Source organism: Populus nigra, chromosome 5 (genome assembly GCF_951802175.1).
Source record: "Populus nigra chromosome 5, ddPopNigr1.1, whole genome shotgun sequence".
Taxonomy (NCBI): Eukaryota; Viridiplantae; Streptophyta; class Magnoliopsida; order Malpighiales; family Salicaceae; genus Populus; species Populus nigra.
The window spans coordinates 22,519,162-22,530,025 of NC_084856.1; the positions used below are offsets into that span (position 1 = coordinate 22,519,162).

At 31.4% G+C, this 10,864-nt stretch overlaps 2 protein-coding genes across 2 annotated transcripts; both read right to left on the reverse strand.

The window, feature by feature from the left end:
- Positions 1–513: 513 nt before the first annotated feature.
- LOC133693260 (F-box protein PP2-B15-like) lies at positions 514–1,858 on the reverse strand. Its single transcript, XM_062114442.1, has 3 exons — positions 1,488–1,858; positions 1,241–1,359; positions 514–1,124 (listed from the first exon to the last, which is right to left on the reverse strand). The coding sequence occupies exons 1-3, from the start codon at positions 1,761–1,763 to the stop codon at positions 656–658; spliced, it is 864 nt and encodes a 287-aa protein (XP_061970426.1). The 5' UTR covers positions 1,764–1,858; the 3' UTR covers positions 514–655.
- A 4,962-nt stretch (positions 1,859–6,820) lies between these two features.
- On the reverse strand, positions 6,821–9,868 carry LOC133693139 (probable protein phosphatase 2C 34). The gene is made up of 6 exons (XM_062114276.1): positions 9,572–9,868; positions 8,205–8,524; positions 7,815–8,123; positions 7,550–7,667; positions 7,252–7,475; positions 6,821–7,138 (listed from the first exon to the last, which is right to left on the reverse strand). The coding sequence occupies exons 2-6, from the start codon at positions 8,445–8,447 to the stop codon at positions 6,926–6,928; spliced, it is 1,107 nt and encodes a 368-aa protein (XP_061970260.1). The 5' UTR covers positions 8,448–8,524; positions 9,572–9,868; the 3' UTR covers positions 6,821–6,925.
- Between the last annotated feature and the right edge of the window lie 996 nt (positions 9,869–10,864).

Below are 10,864 nucleotides of genomic sequence, written 5' to 3' on the forward strand. Positions count from 1 at the left end.
ATATTAAATACATCCTCATATCCAGAACAGATTCAGACTTTGAGCTAGGTTGAAGTGCATCTCCATTTGAAGAGGTCATTTTCACAGGACTTTTCAGAAAACTTCTTAAAAAACACGACTTTTTTTATTTTTTTACTTTCGGATTAGAGCTTAGAGTTAAAATATAATTTTTTTTTCACGTGTCAAATTGTGTCAAATTAAAGAAATTCATGTTGTTTAAACTGTAATAATTAAATGCTTATAGTATAAAAGAAAGACAAATACGTAATAATAATAATAATAATAATATCCGGTTCTATTAAAAAGTGATAAAAGTTCTCTTTTTTTATTAAAAAAATTATTTTTAAACTTTTTTCTCTCTTTTTTTTTTTTTTGTCTATCTCACTGTGTTGTAAATATCGAGTAGTTATAACATGAGCAACGTAAAATTCTCCAATCAAATTTAGTGTATAAATTCTCCATATACATACACACACTGTATTTTGTTTTCTTGGTATATATATAAGAATAAAATGAAAGAATCAAAATATTGATTAAAAAAAAAAAAGCATACAGCGTAAGCATTTTGTCTATTCTTTTGACATGAACAATCTGTTGCCTCTTGATCCTTAGAGACGCATGATCCCCTCTGAGAAAGAACTCTTGAATATTTTGGTTAATGTTTAGGCCTCACTTCAATCCCTTCAATAATAAGTCCACCTTTCAAGTGATGACCTTTTACTTCCATCAAACTCATCTTCACTTCCTCGTCATTTTCACCACTAAAGAACTCTCCCAGCTCAATCTCCAACCATCCATCTTCTCTTTCGCTTGCGACTTTTCCATCCCCTTCTGCCACCCTTGATTTTAACCTCTCCGTGCGATTCCCGTAAAACAGTCTCTCCATTTGCTGTTTCCTGGCATGTTCTTGGGCAAGACGTAAATAGGCTGTGGTAGTTGATCCTTGATTGTTACCCACTTTAACTGATACCTCTGATGGCATTGAATCAAGCCCGTATGAACGTTCACTGATTTTTAGAATAAGATATGCTCCATATTTAGTGTTTGGGGATAGCATTTGTGTCTCAATCTTGCCTACAATCTCTAGCCAGGACATTGTTCTGAGCACGGCCACTTCAGAGAACCTGAAACGAGGAAGTAGCCAAGCTGTAAATATCAATGCATGTACTTGCTTTTGCTTAAGCCAGCACTCATGATAATTAATCAAAGATATAAGATACTGTTAAGAAAGAAAAGGGACCTTGATTCTGGTAGAGAAGCCCAGTGCCAATATTGTGGTTCATTGCTCCATGTTATGTGAAGATCTCTTGCAGAAAGTATAAAGGATTTCTTGCCTGATGATTTCTCTATCCTGAAGCTCTGCATCGCAAATTAAAAGTAAGAAATATTAAGATTAAATAAGTCATATCTTAGTTTTCTACCCTAATTAAGAAATATTAATCTAGCTATATTCCTCTACCAAATTTAATAGGATAAGGTGTCCATACCTTTCTACCACCATCAATGAGAAGAGAGTTGCAAAGATGAAGAAAAAGCTCTTTCTTTGAAGAAAACTTGAAAGGGACATTGGACTTTGAGACTATATCTTGATAATCAATAGGCAAAAATCTTTCCCAGACAATATCAGAATCTGCAGCTGATTGAAATATAGTTGAAACCAATGAAGACTTGCATGCATCTTGTGGGGATGTGAAGGAAAGAATTGTAGAAACACAGCCTTCAGGCAATATCTTAAACTGGTCATCATCCATTAGACCCTCCATTAATTTGCTTAGTAAGTTTCTTGAGAGGAAAGAATGAATGACAATGACCAAAGTGCAAACTTTAGGCACTTTGTCTTTGTCTTAATTAGGCCTATATGATGTGTTTGTTGTGAATGTGTAGCTCTCCTTCAATGCTTATATACACAATTGCAAGTGCTAGGGTCTTGCCCTATTTTTTTAATAAAAAAAAAAGCAATTTTGAAGTCTATGTTTTTGAATTTTCAACCCCCATTTTGAGCCACGTGTTTATATATGTGTGTGAATGTGTGTGTGTGTAAGGTTTGGCTAAGAGGATTAAAAATGATAGAGTTGAATATTGCACAAGATATATAATTAAGGACTTGTAAGGAAAATTATATATTCTCAAAACTAATTAAATTAGCTTTGTTTGTGGAAAATTATGTTATCATTTTTCAAAGAACAAGTTTATATTGATTAGAGGACTTTACTATTGGAAAATCCTTTAAGAATATTGGACTTTTCATTCATAAAATGATTTTTTGAGGCAGTTGTAAAGTATTTTATATATATAATATGGTACGGAAGGTTTGACTAGAGGGCTAAAGTAGTAATATTTTGATTGTTCAAAAAGACAAGATAAGAAATTGAATGGGATTATCGTTCCCAAAAATGAAAATTAGTTTTTTGTGGGTGAAAAAATACTTTTGCAAAAAATAAATCAATTAGATATAAGAGTTTTTACTATTGAAAAAACCCTTCAAAAAAATTAGACCTTTTATTCATTAAAATAAATTCAATAGAATTACTAGTGGTAGTCCAATAATAGATTCATGAATTCCGTAAAAAAAAAGATACTAGATTAATTATAATATTCTAATACCATGATAAATTAATCCAAAGAAAATATTTTTTAAAAAAAATAAGGTTCATTTTTTTTTAATATTAATACGATTAAGCCCTTTTTTATTTATGTCAAACTTTTTTATAGTTTTCATGGAAAGTTAACATTCTTATATCAATTTCCATACACCAAAGATTAAATTAATCTTTTGTTCATTAAAAATATACCCATTCACACTAAAATTTCAAAACCTATTAGAATTTATTTATAATATTTACATATTTCTTAACTATAAAACCAATCTCGTTAGCTAAAAACTCTAGAATTTACGAGTGAGAAATGCATACACTATTGAATTTCATTAGTGTTTAAAAGATAAATATATAAAAAACGAGATATTAAATTGAATTTTCATTTTTTATAATAAAAAATATAAAAATATATATCTTTTTTATTTCTACTATATATATATATATAATTTTATTTTAATGCAACAACACATTATCTTAAAAAAAAAAAGAAAAGGAATGACTAGGACTTTGTTTCTTCACGTGTTCATCACCAACATGATATTTGGTCATAAAGTTTTACAACAACACGTGTACGCGTTATCAAGAAAGGATATGAGTCTTCATGAAATCATTACTATTCTTCTGATTTAGGGTTTACAATTGGGTTGACGTTGAATATTTTGACCTAAGAGAAATTATGTCTATTATTGAATGGTATAAGGTAACGTTAGACCTTCAAACTATCGACAAAATAGCTCACTGCCTTCCATCAAACCCACCACCTTTCCTGTCTCCATATTTATTTATCGATTTCAATATTTGAGTTGTGTATATACATATATATATATATATATATATATATATATATATATATATCACACACACTTTTCAAATTTATATTTTTTAAAAAAATTCTAATTATAAATCAAAAAGTTTATGAAAACTATTTATATCAATAAATACAAAAAATAAAGTGTTAATACGTCTATTTAACTTATCTAATTGCAGGTTGAATAATTTTTTTCCGACACAAAAGAATTAATGCGTAATGTTATTAACATATTTTTTTAAATCAAGTAAAAAATATAACCATGAATCACAAAATCAAAGCATACATATAATAAAATATAATAAAGATTATATGTGTTAATAAAAATATATAAAATCTAGCTCAAACTAATTTTTAACTTAGCTGAAAAATAGAAAAATATTATAATTGTTATAGTGAAACATCATTTTCTTAGTCCATGTAGAATAAATTTTCAAAAACAAAAAGTGTAAAGGAAAAAAAAACATTAAAAAACAAATTAAAAAAGAATAAACAAAAAAAATTGTAGATTTTATATCCATGTTAGGTTGATAGTTAAGGAGTTCTAATTAAATTTATTGAGGATCGCTTTTGAAATAATGAAATAAACTTATTAAATTTATTCAAATATATAAACTATAAGAGTTATATAATTGAACTATATTTTATTTCGATAAAATACTTGGTTAATTAATACAGAACATAATTTTATATAAATCTAACTAAAACTATATTCTTAAAACCTTAATTATAAAAATAATATAATTTATAAACTTTTTTAAATTTATTTTTCCAAACAACAACTTTGAAAATCACGAAATTCACCTCAGAAGTCCTGCGTCTTCAAGGTTGCTTGAGAAAAGAACTCAATATGAATTGACGAGCAAGCTTCATTCTATAAAAAAAAAAAAAAAAAGGTTTTTTTTTTGTTGACTTTCACTGTAACAGTCTAACAGATACCAACAAAGCTTGATTGGGTGGAGATCAAAATTGGCTGCTTCACGAGTCGATTAGCTTGCCACCAAATCTTGACAGGCAGTATTAAGTTGGAATGATGGCATGGGATTGCTAGTGAAACGACCGTGTTTTCCTTCTAATTAATAATGTTTACTTTTAAGACGTAAGTTGGGGGCACGTTGAAAAATATTGAATCGTGGAAACACTCTTTTTTTAAGGAAAAAAAAAGAGTATATTATGCCCAGATATTAATCGCTTTATTTTCTAAAAATACAAAGATATACAGGGTATACCTTTTAAAAATAATTATTTTTAAGATTTAATTAACGTGATAAAATATATTATAAGAATATAAAAAATAAAGCAAAAATAACACCATCTTAAATAAAAATAAATGAAGGATACTTAAAGCCTGTTTGGAAGATTTAAAAAACATCATCTTAAATAAATAAAAAAAACACAAAAATAAGAATAGCTTTAGTGGTGGACTGGGTGGGAAAGAGATTTGGATAAGTTTGGAATTTTCATCTTGAAATGGGTTTGGATTCCACAATTAATGATTAATTCAATGTTGGAAATCTGAAATCCAGCCCTTTTCTTTGATAAATATGTTTGACTCTTTCAAGAAGGAGCATTTGATTACTCTATTTGTCATTGTCAACTGAAGAAAATAAAAAAAAACTTTAAAATTATAATTATAAAATCTTTTCAAGATTTAAAATCATCGAATTATAAGTGAAAAGAGAGCTTGTGTTCATCTTGTTTCTTTGTCTTTATCGTATTAATGTGTGTTAATTTATTTTGTTTTTTGGTCTTTATTAGATTAGTTTGGCCACATCAACCTTTAATTAATGAATGGTGTCCTATGGTTATTTTTCCATTTCAAAAATATTTTTATTTTTTATTTTTTTATTTTAAATTAATATTTTTTTGATATTTTTAAATTATTTTAATATTTTAATATCAAAAATAATTTTTAAAAAATAAAAAATATATTATATAATTTTAAATAAAAAAATACTTTAAAAACAAACTAGAATAGCATTCTCATTGACATTCAATTTCCAGAGCCAGGACAAGAAATGTTCCTCGGATGAACAATGCTTTGAGAACCTGTCTAGTCTTATCAGCATTCCATATCAGGACAATAAATGCTCATCGAATGGATAATAATACTTTGAGACTTTTCTTTCTCTTAGTTTTATTAGTTCCAGGGAGTTAATTTAAGTCAATTTAAAAACATTGTTTAAATACAAAAAAATTGATATTATTTATAAAAAATTAGAAAAAAAGTCAAATTAATTTTAAATAATAGATTGATTAAAGAATAATATAAATTATATTCTTGATATTTTACCTAATAATTTAAGCTATTGAGTTGAGATAATTCTTTGACATGGTATTAAAACATTAATGACTCAAGCGGTCACAAGTTTGAATCTCACCATCCTTATTTATTTGATAAAAATCAAGTATATGATAATATAGGTTTGTGCAAGTTTCAAACCCAAAAAGCTTTCACTTAAGGGAATGTGTTAGAGAATAATATAAATTATATCATGTGATATTACCTAACAGTTTAAACTATTAGGTTGAGATGGTTTTTTAATAGGATTGACCCATCAAGTCGATCGAGTCATATCAAATTAATTTTTATAGTTTTATTCAGTGTTTTTAAACCCGGCCCGGTGGTTGACCCAGCCTAAGACCTAGGTCATCCAGGTCAATTCCAATTTTTTTTATAAATCAAAACGATGTCGTTTTGGTTTTAAAAAATAGTCAACGGGTTACAATTGGATTTTTGATCGGGTCAGCTGGGTTTCTGAATTCCTTTATTTTTTTATAAACCCGACTCGGTTCCAGGCCCGGATCCTGGATCGGGCCGGATTTTAACTATGGTTTTATTTGGAATTCGGTCTAAATTAGATTTTAAATTGCAAACACTAGATTAAACCTTCGGTCATGTTTAAGGTTTAACAACCCTAGTGTCTCCATCTAAGAACAACATGGTAGACCAGAAAAATTCCCGTTTCTGTATTTTCACTGATTGATGATGTGTTTCCTACCATGTAAATAGGCTTGTGTAATGATGGGCCTTGGCCTTATTAACTAGGAATCGCACTCCCTTTGACCCAACAGAGGTCATGGTAAATAAAGCCTCTAAAGTTTCGTGAACAGGCCATAATGGGCCACTCTTACTCACCTTCCTATGTTCAGAGTAATTGCTGCAAACAAAACCCACAAAAAATCTTTGCACTGAATGGGCCGTTTGAAAAACCTAAATGGGCCTAGTTTTTGATGTGTTACTTCAGTCAAAAACATCATCAACGGGCCCATAAAAGGATCTACCTTAGTGTGTTTCTGCAACTGTGATAGCTTTTGTGGTTACGGTAATCTTAAACTCGTGCTGTTGATGAGCTTGTAGGCATCCAGAAATTTTCAGTTTCGAGTCTAAGGAAGGGACTATACTAGCATGTCATTGCATGGCACGAACACTTTCTCTAATCAACTAAATTGGAATGTTTAAGTAAAGAAACATCAAGGAGCAGCTAGGACGACCTTGCTCATTTACATTTTATGATCACTATTTCGGTGAACTAGCAGCATGAACTTGTTGAGATGAAGGAGAGGAGTGAAAGAAGAGGCAAATAGCTGATATATCATCCATTGCAATCCCTTTCCTCTTGCGTTTCCAAGCATGGACAGCTGACTGAACTAGACGCTTAGCCGCCTTCGCCTTATCTGGTGTTGATGATACAATCTCTACTGCCGCTTGATTGGTGATTACATCCCATACCTAAACAATGAAAGCAAGCATAGCAATCTTGTTATGCTTCTTTTGAAATTTGATGAAGATTATAAACCTTAGATATTGAAAACTTGTTCTGCTAGCAGTCTACTTATGCATACCCCATCAGTTGCCAGGACAACAAATTGATCCTTGCTAGTTATATGCCTCTGAGTCACTTCAGGCACAGAAATTAGCCCGAAATCCTTTACACAGTAATCGCCGAAGGCTCTGGACATTGCCAGTCCAGGTGAGTCTGCATCTGGCAGCCAAACTCTATGCACACCTGGCTCATCATTTAAGCAGAATACGCGGCCCTTGCACTGAAGTATGCGTTCTGCCTCCTCTGCAAACAAGAAGAACGTTGCTGTAAGAATGACTTGTTTAGGTTGCCTAGCTTGCTGGATTAGTGGAACTTACGGGGTAAATTAGGCTTGAAATCAACAGTAAGTTGAACTGGTACCAAGCTTCCATCTTCTCCTGTGGTTGCCAATACAGCGCGAGAATCGCCTACATTTGCTACAAAAATGAGTTCACCCTGGCAAAAACATGATCAGACACATTATATTGCCATCCTGATATAATCTTGACCTATAAAAAATCTTTTCTTGATCCCCCCCCCCCCCAATTATTTGGTCTCTGAAGGCGATAGAAATATGCAGAAGGAAGTAGGAACTTGAATCACCTGTCTAACAATTGTCAGGGCAGTTGTTCCACTAGAGAAGGAATCTATTCTCCGATGCTGCTCTAGCTCCTGATCAACAGCAGCACAAGTTTTTAGGTAGGAATGTTTCCATATGTTGAACCTTTGATGCTTTTTATCTGATTCCAAGTCGATGTCCGGATCAAGTGAACATTGAGCAAGAGTCTCCTGCCAATTGCACAGAAGAGATGAAGGCATCGACTCTCGGACTGTTTTCGCCACAAAATGGCCCCATGAACCATGGCCATCGAATATCCCACAAAACATCATGTCTGCTTGACATCCAAATCCCTACCATATAAAGAGAAACAAGATTAGAACACAATTAGAGAATGCATATATAATTGTCGTTGCTCTATGCTAATCGCTTACCTCCCAGACAATGCAGCAATCCTGATTCACTCCTTTCTCCCCTCTCCTCGAGCAAACTGCTGCAAAATTTTTCGAACCGTCAACATTTACATAGCCAGATGACCTCAAAATCATTTCATTCTTTTTTGCGTCTTTCACCATTACATCTGCGGCTTCTCTTCCATCACCGTTCCCATTATTCTTCACTTTCCTTAATGAAAATGACCTTGCCAATACATTAAACATGGAGGATAAATGCCCCATGGCAAATGTTTCAATTCAAATTGCCACCACACGCAACAATATGGTATGGTTCTCTAGCTTTTTGTAGACTCAAGTCCCTGAACATCCAAAAAAATATTTAACACGTACAGCCATGTATGGTGATCACGAGAAAGAAAGGAAATTATAAAGAATTCATTAGAAAGGAAGCTATGTTACAGTATTCCTGACTCAAAATTCTTAGCTGGGAATCAAAAGAATAATTTGTTACAGTCAGTGAAACAAAAAAGGGACATTGTCTGACTCAGAAAGATAAAGAATCTTTACAATTTAATAATAGCAAAAACCAAAAATCTGTGAATCTGAAGCATATCAGTACATCACACAGAATATTCAATCTGACATGGAATTCCAACATTGCAATTTGCATATAGAATTCTGTAGAAAAGCCAAGAATAACAGAACAATAAAGCAACTTGTCATTAAACTTTTCAGGTTATTCCATTACTGTTTGTGTTTGGTTGCTAAGAAAATTCAACCAGAAGGGTAATAATTGAATTTCATCTCTTCTAATATTTTGCATCATCAGCAGAATCCTAAGAAAATAATTAAGAAAGATCAAATTACAAGAGCATGGACCTACTTCAATATCCATGAGGACCATGACAACATACTTGGCATTTGCTGGGATCAAAGAAAAGAAGAGGAAAAGACATTCACACTTTTACTCTTTTTATTCATCACCGGCAAATATAAAGAATGCCCCCTTTTGTTTGTTTGCCAAGAAAATGAGGGGAAATGCAAAGAGAAAAAGGAAATGACAAAGTGAAAACCAAATTCGGAGACATAAAGTTACTAACACAAACTAAAACTTGAAACAGAATGAACCTTAAAAGATTCAAAGAAATATTTTTTCTTGAACTTTCTGACACTTCTAAGCAACCAAACAAAACCCACATAAGAGATTCATCCAAAAGAAGAAAGAAGAAGCAGCTCATTCAAGCTCCTTAAATCATCCGTTGTTTAACAATTCTAAGCTTTATTTTTTATCCATGACAACACACAAAACACAAAGTGATGTAGCCTGTCATCAAGACTTCCTTCAAAACCTAAAAGGATCCTTTAAACAATAATTAAAGAATGAAGCAAAAACAGTACTACAAGACCTTGAAGCTAAAGAAGAACTTAGAGAGCAAGAAACTGGTGATGATCAACATGCCGGAAAGATAGCATCATCTGGGAGAACTTGATGCAAGGAATGGGAGACAAGGAGCTGAGAATTCGAGAAAGAGAATATAGAGATAAATCACAGTCCATAATAATTTCCTGATCTCTCTTTTTATCTGTGTAGAAGATATATAACAAGGGCATCCACAGAGAGAATTCTTTTGTTATACGTAAAAACACAAAAACAAAAACAAAACACTGTTTTTGCTCCAGTAGTGTAGACTCTCTTTTTTCTTGTAAAAGACTTTCTCTCTCTTTATTTTTCCTATTCTTTTTCCATTTACAGAATTTCTGTTAAGTAACCTAATTGTTGTTGTTTTGGTTATTAAACTTGAATTGGCCTTATAAATTGTCCTGAAAACTTGTTAACTCAGGGTTTGATTTTATCTAGTTTTATAAAAAAAAAATAAAGAGAAAATTGATTTAATGTTAATTTCCAATCAAAACCTGGTTAATTTAAAAAACAAAAAAATGAAATTGTTTTTATTTTTTTAGGGGATTTTTTTGGTAATCATTTAGATATTGGATGTTTGGTTAGATTATTGTGAATGATTAGATGAGGTATATATGATGAATTAGTGGAGATTATTGAAAACATTGATGAATTTTGACATTTCTATTTTATTTTTAATTCTAATTATGACAGTTTTTGTGGGTTTTCGACATGGATTGAAACAAGGATCAAGACATTACACGCTGTTATTCCTTGATGATTGAACTTTTGACTAAAGGTTTTATTGGTGAGGTTTCACTCATTGAGCGTGTTCGGTTGAGAAGCGAAGACACCTCCACCTTCATGCACCTAAAATGTAATCACACGGTTGCATGCAGGTGTGATTACATTTTCAAACGGGGCTCCAAGTAGTGAAAAACTTTGCAGGGTGTGCTAGCTTAGGTATGTATGTATATATATATATATATATATATATATATAAAAAAAAAATGGGAATGAAATGATAAATGTGGAGTTCAAGTGTTCTATCTTTTTCCCCAGGTACGTATAAAATATTTCAGACCTGGAGAATACCAGTTCATGAAGAAGATAAGCATGTAGTGGACCTAGCATTAAGGGGAAAACACTTCTTTATTCGTAGAAATTAATCATGATTATTATCATTATGGTGTTCGCCAAAATATATAAAAGGTGGGTACTTTGCTTCTCCACTACTTGGATACACTGAAAGATTAAAAAAAAAAACTATGAATATTTCTATCTATATACAAATTTTATA